This window comes from Dromaius novaehollandiae, chromosome 14 (genome assembly GCF_036370855.1).
Source record: "Dromaius novaehollandiae isolate bDroNov1 chromosome 14, bDroNov1.hap1, whole genome shotgun sequence".
Lineage (NCBI taxonomy): Eukaryota > Metazoa > Chordata > Aves > Casuariiformes > Dromaiidae > Dromaius > Dromaius novaehollandiae.
In genome coordinates this window covers 8,703,623-8,719,940 of record NC_088111.1, presented here as the reverse complement: position 1 = coordinate 8,719,940, position 16,318 = coordinate 8,703,623, and the positions used below count along the sequence as shown (strand labels likewise).

The 16,318-nt window shown below is 39.6% G+C and overlaps 1 protein-coding gene across 1 annotated transcript; it reads left to right on the top strand.

Moving 5' to 3' along the window:
• Positions 1-319: 319 nt before the first annotated feature.
• On the top strand, positions 320-15,696 carry DAGLB (diacylglycerol lipase beta). The gene is made up of 15 exons (XM_026116083.2): positions 320-564; positions 1,132-1,283; positions 4,140-4,314; positions 4,898-5,159; positions 6,321-6,446; positions 7,853-7,980; positions 9,003-9,129; positions 9,499-9,582; positions 10,026-10,103; positions 10,512-10,592; positions 10,684-10,811; positions 11,405-11,473; positions 11,575-11,647; positions 12,621-12,874; positions 14,343-15,696. The coding sequence occupies exons 1-15, from the start codon at positions 470-472 to the stop codon at positions 14,530-14,532; spliced, it is 2,022 nt and encodes a 673-aa protein (XP_025971868.1). The 5' UTR covers positions 320-469; the 3' UTR covers positions 14,533-15,696.
• Positions 15,697-16,318: the final 622 nt, after the last annotated feature.

Below are 16,318 nucleotides of genomic sequence, written 5' to 3'. Positions count from 1 at the left end.
CGATTTGTACTGTTTGTGTGAGAAGGGTTTCCAGGAGCTGTGCAGCAATTACTCGTTACTGAACCGCCAGTTTAGGGCCTCTCCTTCCTCTCGGGCCTGGTCTCGCCCAAGCGGCGGGCAGCGCCTGCGCCGTGGGCAGGGGCGGTGCCGCGCATGCGCCTGGGCGGCGGGCAGGGCGGCACTCCCGGTCAGGCGGCGGGTGCGTGTGGCGCGGGAGGTTTCGCGCATGCGCCCGGGAGCAGAGCGTCGCGGCCGTGTGCGTCATGGCGTCGCGCTCCCGTGACATAGCCGCCTGCCCCGCGGTGGGCGGCCTCGTCCGCGGCGGGGGCGGGGCCGCGCGGAGGTGGGGCCGCGCGGAGGTCACGCCGCGCCGCTCGGCGGGCGAGGGCGGCCCGCCGGGGGCTGCCGGCGCAGGCCAGCGAGCGGCGGCCGCGCCGTGCGTGGCGGCAGGGCGGAGGCGGCGCGCAGGATGCCGGGGCTGGTGGCGTTCGGGCGGCGCTGGGCCATCGGCAGCGACGACTTCGTGCTCCCGGGCGCCTTCGAGCTCTTCGTCAGGGTGCTGTGGTAAGGCGGGCGTCGCGCGAGTGCGGCCGTTACTGCTGGGCTTCGCCGGCTGGGGCGGCGGGCTCGCGCCCTCGGGGACGGGTCTCCGCCAGCCTGCCCTGTTCGTCTGGCGGATTATGTCAGCGCCAGAGAAAAGCCCCGATTTTTCCAGGTGATCTTACGATCGTTTCCTGCGGTTCCTGTAATAGCAAACGTCACATAATTACGGCGTGAGGTCTTTTGTACACGCTGCACCACGATGAGTCGTTGCTCTTTAATCACGGAGAAGTGCTAACGCGTTTCAGTATTCCTACAAGTAATAAAGTGACACCTCCCTTTGAATCGGGCTCGGTTCTTCGGGATCCATGGAAATAAGTAGCACCATAAAGGGAACGTGCTTAGTCCGACTTTGTTGTCATTATTGCTGTGTACTCTTACGATCGTTGAATTCTGACATTCATTACTTAACCAATTCCCTATTAATCTCTGTAGAATACTTCCATTAAGATAAAGACTTTTTATTAAATGATCACTTTGCAGTGTGCTTTTTTTTCCAGCTGTAACTTTTGTTACCCTGTTTTCTTGTAGGTGGATTGGAATTCTTGTTCTTTACACAGTTCATAAGGGGCAGTTCGACTGTGCTGGAGGAGGCTTATTGCACAGCTACTTGCTTGTCCTCCTCATTCTCCTGGCTGCCATAATATGTGCATTATCAGCTATTGTATGCATCAGTATGCGAGGTACATAATTAAAGAGTACATAATATTCTGTATTTATATAGCAGAATTATATAGGATTTTTTAACCTGCAGTTGACATTTAAAAAGCAAAAACATTGCAAAAATTCAAGTGCTTTGGCAGTATTAAAGCTTAAGAAACTGTCACTGTTAATTTGCTTTAATAGTATTATCTCTGTTGGTCAGGAGTCAAAAATAATAAACAGAGATGATAGTTCAGTATGGCTAACAAAGATATAGTTATCGCCATCAGAGCATCTTGAAAATTTCTGCCTCTATTTCCACCATTTAATAATGACCTGGAACAAAACAGTTTTCTTAATGTCTCTGATAGGCTTTTAGGGGAATTTATCCAAATCTCTCTCTTAGATGAAATTTCTTGCAAACTTTGCCTTGCATAGGCGGATTTAGCCATATCTTACAAAAGCTCATCAGCAGTAATGGATTACTTTGGAAAAGAATGTATAGGAAAACAATCCATATAAATGTCTTGAAGCAGAAGACTTAACAGAAGTAAGGAGCCCTAATGTAACTTCTAGTCCTTTGCAGAATCACTTCATTTTGAGACAAAGAAATGATCGGGAAGTTTTTTTGTTATTACTGTATTTTTTTCCTGGTGAGCAACCTCTTTACCAAAGTACTGCTAGGAATATTAATCTGGAATGTTTACATGGTTTTTGGAGTAATAGATTTCTAATATCCTCACAATTTCTAATATATTGATTCTCATCACACACTGTAAATAGGAGAGTATATAAATTAATTAAATGGAAAGAAGCATAAAGAGTGCATGAAGAGAAACTATGACAGAGCAGAGATGTGAAAGATAATCCTGGGCTTGAATCAAATGAATGGTTTTCCTACAGTTTCCAGAACGAAAGGAAGAGCAGCCAAGTTATGCAGTTTTTAATATCAGATTTGTGGAGGTGAGAGATGTAACTGTAAATAGCAAGAAAGAAGGATCTTTGCTCAGTTTAAACGTAGTTAAAGGTCATGTAACTAAGAAATGGAAGAATTCTGAGACTGAATTTCCAAGAAAACTAGTGGTGAGGTGTCTTTGGACTGTGGTTATAACGTGTTTTTTTGCTAGCAGTGGTTCTTGCACCACCCCTTGCACTGTACTGACATGGGTGTTATGATGCCACTGGTGAACTTAGACGGAGAACTCATCCACTGCGTTGTGGTGCAGGGAAGGGAAAGTTTTTGTTTGGTTGGCTTGTTTTCACAGGAACCACAGTTCATTTGATCGTGTCCACGCAAGCAGCCATGCTGCTGCAGCACGGGGTACGGCATGGGAACAGGAATAAGCAGCTATTGGGTCAGGGGCTTTTTAAACAGCTTTGTCACTGGATGTGAACCACACTTTTACGTTTGGAGAATAGTTTCCGAAGTTATTGGTTTTGTTCCGCAGCATTTTAAACCTTTATAAATTATGCTGCCTGCGCATGAGTACACACGCACCCCACCGGCTTCATTATTGTGTGATAAGCAGAGTGGTTTAAGGAGTTAAGCTAGCCATAAAAATATACCCTTTTTATTGCCTAAGAGTGCTAAAAGGAAGAGGTCATTTGTAAATTAACAATACAGAAAATACAGCAGATACTCTAATAAATGCTGTGTTTCTGGAAATAGTCCTGCTTTTTTTTTTCTCCTAAATAAAAAGTGCAAGTACCTGCAAAAAATGCGAATGCATTTAGTGACTCAGGTGAATAGAACTTCATTGCACGTAGGCCTGCAAAGCAACATCTCTAAAATTGCAATATTCAGCTGACTGAACTATTATTTGCTTCACAATCTGTTCTGTAGTATGTATTATCTTTTACAATGCTCTTTTATTGGGTGACAAGTTTTGTCTGTAATTCTTGTTAGCTAACTATTAACTCCTGTAAAGCCACTTAGAAATGGCTGGGATGTTATTCGGCTCAATTTTGATGACTTTGGCAATGAACAAAACCAGCAATATTCCTGGTGTTTCAAATCTATGTCATTTTTTTTCTTTTAACCACTTAGATGCAGTTTTTTCATCTCCACAAAATCCTTTCTCTATAATACTTCTGTTTTTCAAAAAGTTGAAACATATCTGACTTTAAAATGATCACATAGAGCAGGAGAGCAGATAATTCCCTGAGCTGAAATAAAGATATAGTCATTGTCTACCTTCCCAGGAAATAAGCCATGTTAGGGATTAAACTCTGAGTTCCAGAGAATTAGTCTTACAAGGTTCTGCTTTGCTGTCCTTACCAAGAGGAAATTTCATTGCTTGTTTGTATATATTGTTAATAGGTGGTCAGGCGTACTGAATAGAAAAAAAATATTATGCTAAAAACAGGGGGGGTTTTTAGATATAGCTCAATTGGACTTGAATAAAAAAAGTCCAATGAGGTTTAATGTTTTTTAAATATAAGAATATATCACTTAATAGATAGGACTATCCTGAAATCCTAGAATAAAATGATGGAAATGAAAAGAAAAATGCTTTTGGTTTTGTTTATAGTAAATAGATAGACATTGGCAGCAAAAGTCATAGGGAAATGTAGGTGAGGCAACACTCCAGTTCGCAGCTTTGGCTTATGGTGGACACAGCACTACTACCTCAAGTTCACTGCAAAACTGTCTCTTGCTGGAAAGTGATACTGAGAATTAGTGGAGCAGATTGTAAGAATCATGGCTCTAAACCATTGTTGCTTTCTTTTTTCAGCTTCAGTGATAACTTTCCATTAAAGTTTGAAAGAATTTATAATTTTGATTAAATTTCATATTTTCTATAAAGCTCAAAAAGCTCATGTACCTTTGTAGGATTTTATGTACTTAGGATGCCTTTGTAAACAGCTCTTGTTTTAAATTATTCCTGTAATTTCAGGAACAATTTCTAATCCAGGCCCAAGAAAATCTCTTCCCAAACTACTTTATACGCGCCTACTTCTCTATTTGCCTGAATTCATGTGGGCTGTTGTAGGAGCTGTATGGGTGTCAGACAGCAGCGTACACTGTGAGAAGACTGTGATGAATGTCGTATTTGGGACAGTTGTTGCAAGGTAATAGTGGTACACATGTTTTTTCTGTATTCATTTAAGACTTTTTTTGAAAGTTAAAGGCTTTGATATTTCTTTTAAATTATTTTGACTTCTCATAAAAGGGTTTCACAGTGAATGAAGGAAAAACTTCTAAATCTCTACAACTAGAATAAATTGATATCCTTTCCTAAACAGGTTTGAGCTTCCTGCCTTGCAGAGTACACACCTAATAGGGTGAAAGATAAGAAGATGAAGAACAGAAGGGATAAGAAGGATAGATGAGAATGTAGAAAATGGGATGAATGTGGAGAGGCAAGTGACTAGATCACTGGCAAGTCTGGGTTGCTATTTTTAAGGCACGAGGCTATGATTTTGAGTTTGGGTGCTCTCTATGGAATGAGCTGACGGTCTTGTTCTTATGTCTAGTGGATTGAAAGCCCAGTAAAAAAGCATTCACCCTTTTGACGGTAACAGATGGTGTTCTTACAGAATTTCTTACCTAAGTTTGTCTTCTGTCTGTTGAGATCTGTAGTTGCATTGTCTTGAGTATTTCAGAAGTAGCTGATTTTATGGCCTTTTCCTCCCACTTCCTTCTGTTCTGCAGCTGGATTATCATCATCTTCACCATCATTGGAGTTATAATCGTCTTTGATCCACTTGGAGGAAAAAAGACAGTTTACCTCACTGATGGTGTAAATCGGAACCTGGAAAGCAGTCAGTCAGGGCAATTGCTCTATAATGTGAAGAACACTGCTACCAGAGTCTGGGAAAAAAGGATCAGGTTACTGTGTTGTTGTATTGTGCAAGATGATGACCATCGAGTGGCTTTTACAAGTATTGCAGAGCTTTTCCGCGCCTACTTTTCAGTAAGATGGAAAGGTTTTATTTTATGTTCTTTTCTGCTTTTGCCTAACACCAAACTTCCAAATATTGCAACACACTCGCGTGAACATTTCTTCAGCAAGAGTTCACTGCTACCCTGTGCTTTAAAGTTGGGTTTTGAATAGGCCGATTTCAAAATTAAAGGTGGTTCTCTTATAACATATACCACACTGATTTTTTCCTCCCTTTTGAAAAAGGTTTCTCTCCTTTCACAAGCATGACGGGCTATTAGAAAACGGCATTTCTTGTTAGGTGAGCGTCAGGAGAATGAGGTTAAGTTTCTTTTCCTCAATATGTGAAGATACAGAAGTTTTTCTTACTCACTGAGTAAAGAGTCACACCAGTATCAAAGAATCTGGCTACTTTCTGGCTTTTGAGAGAAGGAAAAGAAAGGGGGGGGCAGTAAAATGTTTCCCAGTTCTGAACAGGTACCGGACTAGTCTGTGAACATGTGGGAAGCTGCTTTTTGGAAACAGTAGAAAACCTGTACCTAATCGAAGGCTGTATCGTGTTGGTTTAGCTCAAATTTATGTCAGCTACTGCTTGGGCAACCAAAGTTCCGTGTTGACACTGAGATCTGTTCATGATTTCAAAACTAATAGTTCTTGTTTATTAAGCGGTGTTTGTGCATGCTAATTTACAGCTCCTGCCTACTCAGTGCTTTGCAGGATAAAGGGAGTCAATCTTATGGGGAGATGGTTGCCCCAGATAGTTGAGTAAAAGCCCTTTAGCCCTGTCCTGTGTGAAATTGTTTTTAGTTGTTCTCTGTATTTAAGGAATAATAATAGCTGTATAACATACAGGGCTTAAGAGCTTTTTACCTGGTGGCACAGAACATGATAAGTAGTGTCTGGATCATTATTTCCTATAGGACTGGGCAGGTCCCTCAAAGGGTTTTTTTTAAATGATGAAATTCATGTGTAGAATTGTCATCAGTCTTGTTCGAATAAAACATTCCATATGTACAGAAGGGTGGTTTAGATAGTGATGTGACTTGTTTCTCTAATACACTTTGTCTTCTGAGTAACATGTATTTATATAAACTGAAAAAATCTTTCTAGAATTCCTTGTGCATTTTCTTATGAGATAATCTTGCCATGTTGAGTTGTGGGTTTTTTTAAGCACTCTCTCATTTCTTTTTATAGGACACCGACCTGGTGCCAAGTGATATAGCAGCTGGTTTGACTCTGCTCCATCAAGAGCAAGACAAAATGGAAAGTTGCCGAAAAGAACCTGAAGAAGTCCTGTGTCATTCTCCAACATCTCCTGGGGTAAGATAGGATTGTTGCAGCCTCTGGTGCATCTCCTGTAGGAGAGGGTGTTGGATCTAATTGAAATGTAGTTCTTTGTACAAATGCTTTCTTGACAAAATTAAACACTATTATAAAAATTCACAATTTAAATTATGAATAAGTAAAGTAAAAACATGTTGACGAGTATGTGGACAAAACATATGTCTCCTTTTGCATAAGTACGGCTTAAAAGTGAATGATTAGAAATTGATAATGAATCCAAATTGACACAAGTTTTGAAGAGGTTAAGAGCAGGATTTTTCAAAGGTGCCTAATTCATGTTCTGACAATACTTATCTTCAAAAGAGATTTTAGCTCTCTAGCTCTTTGAAAATTCACAATTTAAATTATGAATAAGTAAAGTAAAAACATGTTGACGAGTATGTGGACAAAACATATGTCTCCTTTTGCATAAGTACAGCTTAAAAGTGAATGATTAGAAATTGATAATGAATCCAAATTGACACAAGTTTTGAAGAGGTTAAGAGCAGGATTTTTCAAAGGTGCCTAATTCATGTTCTGACAATACTTATCTTCAAAAGAGATTTTAGCTCTCTAGCTCTTTGAAAATTCCAGCTCTCAGCATGTATTCACTTATACCAGTAGTGCTTCCACTCCATGAGAGGTATGAATGGAGAATTAAGTACAAATAGGAACAATTTAGGTCTTTAGATCACTGTTGAAGAGAGAGGAGAGAAAGGGAACACAGAGAAAATTATATTTGGTCCTATTAGCAAAGAACTGAAAAGCTAGTCTTTTAGTATTCTGGTCTGTTTAAGTTTTTAATGTTTGCTGCAAATATCTGGACAAGATAAGCAAAAATAGCAGCTTTTAACTGCTTGCAGATGCAGGTCACAGTTTGCTAATTGATCTTTGCTAGTGTCCCGTGTTAGAATGTCTTTTGTAAATTATTTTATCTTCTTTTGTTCTGTGTTTCACAGAAGTATATAATTTACTTCAACCAGAGTATCTAGTAAACGTGCATGTCTATGGAATTCCTTTTGCATCCAGCCAATAAGAGGTTACGCTAAAAAAGCTCTTGACAGAGAGATCTGCTACAGACTCTTTAGCCGTTCCTTTGACATCCCTAAGTAACATTTTTCAGTATTGAGCTTATTGGTGCATAAGTATCAGAAAAAATAATGTAACGAGAGCTTTTCAGGATTCTTGAGTTCCGTTGCTATGTAAATAAACACAGTAATTTTTTTCCTGGAATACAACAGGCTATTTTTAGTACATCTTTAACCTTGAGGTTTTCCTCTTGGGTAGTGTCTATTTCAACAAGCCTTAATTTTCAGCAGTCTGCGTTCAGGTTTTTTTCTGGGGCGGCCTTACGTATCTTTCTTCCTCTGTGTCCTTCCTCTTCTTTCCTTATGTCCTCTCAGACTGACGATTTGGATATCGAACTGGAGAATGCCGCTCACTACATGCGGTTTGCTGCAGCTGCCTATGGCTGGCCCTACTACATATACACCAACCCGTTTACTGCACTCTGTAAGCTCAATGGTGATTGGTAGGTTGGATCAAGATCTTGAAAATGCATAGCTTCCTTTTACTTAACAAGTGTTAGTACAAGTAAAGTAGTTTCAATAGCCGTATTTTTGTTTCATTAAATTATGTCACTCATTGCGAGTACATGAGTTTCACCAGTAGAGTTGTCTTCCACAAATTAAGTAGAAACAAAATTTCAATGCCTCTCCCCACCCTCAGAGACAGATTAGCTTTTGTCTTTTAAGAAAAGTTTGCAAATGAGATAAAGAAGGTGCTCGACCTTCATTCAGTCTGAACCAATAAGATTCATTCAGCAAAATGCCGAGAAGAATTGGAATTAAACCAAACACGCTTTTAAAATGAGGCTTTGGGGGAAAACTGTTGACAGTTCTCTATCTTAAAGGAATTGCGAAAAGTTTAGTGTTGCTCCAGCCTCCATGTGCTTCCCTTTCCTCATTCAGCTCCCCCAACCTTTAGAGTCAACATTCACTGAAAAAGAAATCTTTACAGTCAATATTGAAATATACATAATTCTGCCTAAGATTACCATATATTTAAGTGACCACCCAAGTCTGTGACTGTAATCATGATTGTTTCTAAATTAGTAACATGAAATTACTTAACCTACTCACATATTAATGACTTGGAAAAACTGAAATTTCACATAATACAATGGATAAAACATTAGATAAGCCTACCATACAGAACTTGTTTTAAATTTCCTTTTTGCTTGTTTGTATTTTCTATCATTGGCCTGTAGTCTTAATAATTTTTTCCTTATTGCCTTGTTTGCTCTGCTGATAGTCCTGTAGCAATGGTGTATTTGCCAGTCCTTGAACTGAAAATGTATGGCGTGTTCCTCAGACAAAATCAGGTTTGTGGGCAGAGGTGACATCTTGTATCAGACTACTAGTGTGATTCCAAAAAATCAGATGAGCTTTTGACTCCTGGCAGAAATCCTTCTGCAAATGTAACTGAGTTTGATTCCTGAAAGGAAACCTAAAAAATTTGAACATGAAAGTTTTTCTCTTCTGTGTTTGTTAGTTGCGGAAATAGACCAACAGATTCTGATATAACTGGCAGTGATCGTCATAACTTTCACTTTGGATCCATCCTAAAAATAACAGGACTGCAGTACAGAGACTTCATTCATATCTGTTTTCATAACAAGGTAAACAATGTGGACAGGCATTCAGCAAAAACCCTTAGTGATTAATTCAGTGAAAGCAAGGGGTGAAGTTTCTAGTTTGCATCCACTGTTTATAAGTGGAAGATGCAAAAGAAAAAAAAAAGAAAACAGCCCCTGAAACATACATTCTTTGGTTCTGATTTTTTTTCAATCTAAAGAAACAGTCACAAAGCCATTGACAAAGATCTGTCTCAGTATTGCAATGAGAGCACTTAACAACAAGTGAGAAAATAAGTCAGATTCTTTCCATAATACAATAAATAGAGCTCAGTTAGAGCTTTCAGAAGGTGAGAACAAATGTTTGCTTTTACAAAAACCTGGTATCTTTACTGAATACTTCTTTCCCTCCAGATCTATGAGATTCCATTTTTTGTTGCTTTGGATCACAAAAAGGAAGCTATCGTGGTTGCAGTGAGAGGAACCTTGTCTTTCGAGGTATCATCCATCTGATGTATAACTGGCTCTGTAGAAATGGGTAAACTCCCAGTATCCAGAGGAAGTTGTGTTATATTGAAAAACAACTGACTCATGGGTGTGAGTCCTCCAGGCTGAAGCTGTATGCCTCTGTGTCCTCGGATGGATAGTATTGCCTGTGCCACTGGAAGAGACTGGTGACGGGAGGGCAGTGATTGCTTCCTGTTGTGCTGTGAGGGGAGGTGCCTTTATAGTGTGTGTTTGCAGCTGGGCAAGAGCTGCTGAAATCAGAATTGGATGCTGTATATGGTTGCTTGAGTGGTGGTTTATGGTGGGTCCTATTTTGTTGCTTAAAACTTGGAAATATGATGATGATGTCCATATGACCATGTTAAGAGGTATAGTGGGACCCATGAGCTATGAAGGCCTGCGGAGAGGTCTGATAAAATCTGTCTTGTTTACAGGACATTCTCACTGATCTGTCAGCAGATTGTGAAGACTTGACACTGGAGGATGTTCTAGAAAATGGCTTTGTACATAAGGTGTGTGCAGTCCAGAGCGTTCAGAGTTCATCTTTGCAGTAAGAAAACTGATTTAACATCCAGGGTCTTCAGTTAAACAGGAAGAGTATTTCTGCAAGATGGGTTGCACAGAATCTTTCAGTTGGCTTGATCGTTACATCAAATACTGCCTGTGACACTGCAAAGTAGAAGCTGTAGTCCTGCTGTCTGACTCCATGTCCTTATTAAATATTCCAAAGGCTTTTTAGCAGTTACATATGATACCACTTGGTTATACCTAGACCTCAGTCAGGAGCATGTTAAAAGAGAAGATCATTTCTGCAAAAAGAAAAAAGTTGTTGTATGGTAGCATTGTATTTAAAGTATACATGCATCACATTTCAGATGAGAGATTACCCTTGTTTTCTAACTTAAAATGCTGTCTTCTAGGGGATAACTCAAGCTGCAAATTACATCTATCGAAAGCTAATAAATGATGGAATTTTAAACCAGGCTTTCACAATTGCTCCAGTAAGCTACCTTCAAAATTATTTCTTTTGCCAGAAAAATTATGCAAAGGTTTTTTGGTGTCTGTGTTTCAGTCTTTTCTTTCTGTCTTCAGGAGTATAAACTTGTGATAGTTGGTCACAGTTTAGGTGGTGGAACAGCTTCCATACTGGCCGTCATGCTCAGGAACTCTTTCCCAACCTTAAAATGTTATGCCTTTTCTCCTCCAGGAGGACTTTTAAGGTAAATATGATATGTCTGTTGTTTGGTTCCATCTCTAGGATGCAAAAATCTTGAAGAGAGTTGACAAATACATCAGATGATAACTCTGCAGTAATTGTAGAGATTAGTTTGGCAGTTGTTTTGATGTGAGCCTGTTCAGTTATTTCCTTTTTTACACAAAAAAATAATATTATGCCTTATCTATATTGACAGTAGAGTTTGGCTTTTTAGCTGGCTTGAATATTTTCAGACTTTGTTTGTAAGTTCTCCATTAAAATTGGATTTGCTCCATCTTGAGTTACAGTCAAGTTCTGCAGGAAGTATTAAATAATGGAATATTTTTTGTGAGTTCAGCTAGATAATACAGAGTTTCAAATAAATGTTTCAGAAATAAAATGCTCATCTGACTAGTCTACCTTGGTCTGTTTGACATCTGCACGTATGAGAAACCATTATAATCAGCATTGAAATTGCTCTGTCCTCTGTAGCAAATTGCTCTGAAAGCCCACTAAAGAACTGAAACAAATTTTTATGATTGTTATTGTTGTATAAAAATATAACTTAAGATGTGCATATATTTTTAGTGCGTCTAAAATGTGTCTTTTTTTTTTAAGCAAATCGCTTGCAGATTACACTAAGCACTTCATTGTTTCAGTCATTGTTGGAAAGGACCTCGTTGCAAGGTGAGATGGAAATATTTTTAAATTGTTCTTTCAGAGATAAGTTAAATAGATTGCAAAGATGGGAGGCTTTTCTTTACTTTGTTCTATATGTGTTTAAACAGGTTAAGTATGCCCAATATGGAAGATTTAAAGAGGAGAATAGTGAGAATCGTGGCAAACTGTAACAGACCCAAGGTAACTAAATGCAGTGAATTATTAACAGTGGTGGTATTGTCCGCTGGGTTAAGCCCAGGTTTAATGAAGTGACAATTGGCATGTGTATTTTTGCTTTTAATTAAGAGACTTACAGTTGTGTTTTGGAAAACAAGTGTTTTTAATTCAGTGACATTGGTATTAGTCTCTTATCCTATAAAGCTGTCTGTCTTGCTGGTAATGAAGATTCAACAAGACTGGAAAATACTAGTGCACAACATCTAAGAACTGAAATGATCTGTTTGCTAATTTTGTGTTAAAGGAAACTATTCAAAAAAATAAAAAAACCAAACAGTTGAAATGGTGAAAAATAAATAATATTGCTTATTTTCATTAATAATCATTTAGTATCAGTAAGTAAACTAATTAGTGGTTTTATTTAAATTTAACCTTTAGTATTCATTTGAAAAGCAAATGTTTCTCAGTTTTGGTGTTGCATTGCTTACCTCTTCTTTTCACTGTTAGCGCTTCTCTGGAAAGTGCTAGAACTGCGTTGTCAGACAAGATGTTACTGGAGTTACAGGGGAGTGGTATGAAGATTTAAAACTGCTGTCTCTGAATACCTGGAGCCCAATCTGCTGTACCAAGATTTCCATGTAGTCCCAGGATCAGCAGCCCTACAGAGGGCACTGGTGACATTGTAAATACAGAATTAGATGATTGGCAGTAGTTACAGATGCAGGAAAACTTTAATCTGGACAGCAGAACCCACCCAACATAATTTATCAGATAAAGATGGTGACGTTTTCCTTAGCCTTACTGGTGGCTTGGGTTAGTTATTGGTAAGATGTATGTTACTGTGGGGAAAGGTGAAATGGGGAGCGTGTGCATATGGTCATTTTTAATCTTTAATTGTAGCTTCAGATGGTGTGAGTGCAGGCACACAACTAGAATAAATTACTTGAGTTGAAGTGATGCCAAGCTTTAATTTGCCTGTTTTTCTTTCTGAATTCAGTACCAGATTCTGTTGCGTGGGTGTTGGTACGAAGTATTTGGAGGCGATCCAGATAATTTCCCAACTGAGCTGGATGGTAGAAACCAAGATGACCTAACCCAGCCTCTTCTGGCAGAGGAGAGTTTAATGGTTCATCGGTCACCTTCATACACTGCCCTTGAGGATGAATCACGCTTAAATTCACCACCTCAGTATCCTCAGCTGTATCTTCCTGGAAAGATTATCCATATTGTGGAAGAATCCAGCTCTAGAAGGTATGTGGGAATAATGACTAATATAGTCCTGTTTTCCTAAAATCTACTTCAAGTTGCTTCTCACTTTCAAAAGTACATGTTTGTTTCCAGTTCTTGCTTGTCAGCTGTAGCTCTTACACCCATATTTTGGTTCTTGCACATTAGGCAGCTTTTCTCTGACTTTGACTTTGCTCTCTGGCCTCCCTACTTCTTTATGCTTCATTTCAGGTCCTTGAAAACTGCTTCTGTGTATGTGTGTATTCATTGTTGTGCCATATGCGGCATGTGTCAATGTGATGCCATTAAACAGTGGATCCCTAAGTTCAGCTTTAGCATGCTGCAGTTCCTGTATATGATCTTGCAGTCTTATATCCCAGTAGTGGTGGGGTGATAATGAAATACCTATTTACGGGGTAGGGTAGTCATAAGCACCCTGGCAGTGATAAAGATGGCAAAATACTGCCCATAACACTTGCTCAGCCCGAGGGAGAGGTCCAGCTATCCCAGTAGCCAGCTTGACTATGCAGACGCAAGTCTCTTAGCCTTTGCTTGTCTCATTTTTCTTGCTTCCACTAAATAGAAGCAAAGACACCAGAAAAGCTGAAACTACGGGAAGGGGGTGGATGGGGTTTTTTTGTTGTGTTATTTCCGTTGTGTTTTTTTAAGATTAAAATGGTCTGAAACTCCCTGCAGGCTAGACAGGTACTTCCCTATGCTAACCTTCCTCATTTCTTTCTGAAATAAGAATAAAAACATGTGTAATTTACAGAAAACCAGATGTAAGTGACATGTGCTTATTTCAACTACAAAGAGGGAAGACAAGAGAGAAGAAATCCTTTTTTTTTTTTTTTTTTTTTTCTTTTTTTTTTTTTCCTTCCCCTCTCTTGGAGCAGATTGATAATTACTTTAAGCTTCACTTCATCCTTAATATTGAGATATTTTAATAGTTTTAAAAATTGGGTACTTCTAATACTTGAGACCAACCAGGTTTTTCTTGATGGATGCACTTACATACTATCAGCTTAGTCTTGCTCTTCAGTAACTTGTGAGCACAGCAGTTAATCGTGTGTGTGTGTGTGTGTGTGTGTGTGTGTGTGTGTGTGTGTGTGTGTGTGTGTGTGTGTGTGTGTGTGTGTGTGTGTGTGTGTGTGTGAGCACAGCAGTTAATCGTGTGTGTGTGTGTGTGTGTGTGTGTGTGTGTGTGTGTGTGTGTGTGTGTGTGTGTTTCTTACGTACACTGTAACACAGGACCCCCCCCCCAATCATGTACTATATGTTCTGTAAAGTAAAATCCCAACTAACTGCATAGTTTCTGCAGCATTAAACTAATGTTGTTTCTGTGAAAAGGTTTTAATGTGTCCTCTAAAACTAGTCAGACACCCCCAGGTTGTATAGCCGCACAGGAAAGCCATTCCAAGCGTGACTTGGCACATCCATTGAGCCATTCTGAAAATTTTGTTTGGTTGGTTTGTTTTTGTTTTTGTTTTAGGTTGTGCTCTTCAGATATTAAATATACTGCAAGCTGGTCAAAAGAAACAGTCTTCAGCAGCATTTTAATAAGTCCCAAGATGATAACAGACCACATGCCAGATGTTGTGCTCAAAGCGCTGAACAGTTTGGCTCAGGAACATGGAGCATGTATTTCTTGTCAAACACGAGACTTTAACACCAACACATGATGGAAGAAAGAAGAGCAGCAGTGTGCGTTTGGGGGGGGGAATGCTTTTTTTTTTTTTTTTCCTCCCCCCCCCCAGCCATTATTATTTTAATGCAGGTTTCAAGTATTCAGGACAATGCCACTCCTGTGTGTAAGTGGATTTCAATTTTTTTTTTCCTATTGCCTAAAACAAATGGGGAATCTCCTTGAGCAATGGTATGATGGTTTAAGTGGCTAGTCTGCATTTATGTTGAAAGCAGTGTGCTGTGCTCCGCTGCATGCCCGCCCCCTCCCCCAATAGACCAGCAGGGCACAGTCTCGCCTCCTCATGTGCGCTCTGAGGAGTTGCTGGCCAATGTGACTAAAGCAATGGTGAGAGGAGAGCTTGGCCCTTGGTTAGGCAGTGCATGGTAAGACTTTTTTTTTAAAAATAAGTCCAGTTCCAGTTCTGCTGCTAAGTCATTTAACTTCATTGTGGCGTAGTAGCCTATTGTGTACCTTTGCAAAGCCTAGCCCGCTTTGCATGAAAGGTGCTGAAGTAAAAACAAAAGTGCAGTGTGGGAGCTAGCTGCACCCTCGCACAGTCTTCTACCAGCAGAAGGTGGTAAGTGAGTGAACACGTGATCAGGCCTGGCAGGGGGGAGCACAACAGCAGGCCCACACTGCTTTTTTTCAGGCAGTTCTTATTGCACTATTTTTTGTACAGCTCTTGGTAGCATCCCTAGGGCAACTGCTGGTGGTGGGGCTTGTGTTTAAATGCTTCTTGGATCTACATGTGCAATAGTCTTTATCTACCTGGCATTTGTATTTGTTGACCCACCTGACTACTATTATTAATTTTAAATTAAACCAACTGTTAACTACTTATGATAGTTAATGAGATAAATTTTTCATGCCCTGTGTTCATTGTTCTTAGTCATTGGTTCTAGCTGTAACTAATGAAAGCACCAATTTGTAATTCTGCCAAAAAACTTAAAAAAGGCAGTTGCTTATCAGGTCTACCATAGAAATGAGTTTGTTTCTAGCATATGACTTCTGAACAAAAACATTTTTAAATCTCAAACTCCTTTCATATTAAAAAAAAAACTAAAAAATAAGAAATAATATGATGTGGTTGAGAATAATTAACTGTAGATGTTTATGCTATGATACAAAGTGGAGACAAAATAAAGTGCACTCTTAACAACTTGTCTTACTCTGGGTGTGAAACAGAAGTTGATAGCTTATAGCTGTTCAAGTGGCTGGATGCCATGCAGTAAGGTATGGCACCAGAAATATTTAAGGTTGGCACATGCTTCCTCCTGGAGCAGGTTGGTGGTGTTGCTACTTTAATTTCACCCAGCACCTCCAACAGAGGAGGACGAGCCCCTGGGGAGAGAGGGAGGGCAGAGGACTTTGCATGCAGTTAGATACTGAGAGCACAAATACTATTGCTATAAATTTAAAATATTTAAACTACCTCAGAATTAAGTACAAACTACTGCACCATGGCACACTCACTTCACAAACCTTTAAGCCACATAATATTTTCCTTTAAAACAGTTATCACAGCATTGTTTGCACATAGAGAAAAACAATGGTCTGTGGTCTGCGCTCATTTTTTCTCCTGGTTGTCAGAATCTTTGAAGTGTTATGGCAGCAGCAGCTAGTAACAACTCAAATGATAACACAAACACAGGCCTACAACAAAATGCTGCCAGACACTGCATTTAATTCTGGTTCTTAACATCAAGGCATCATTGAAAGAGCCTGCGGTTAGCACACACATCCCTGGAGAGACAACTCTGCCAAGCAGCTGCTGGCACGAG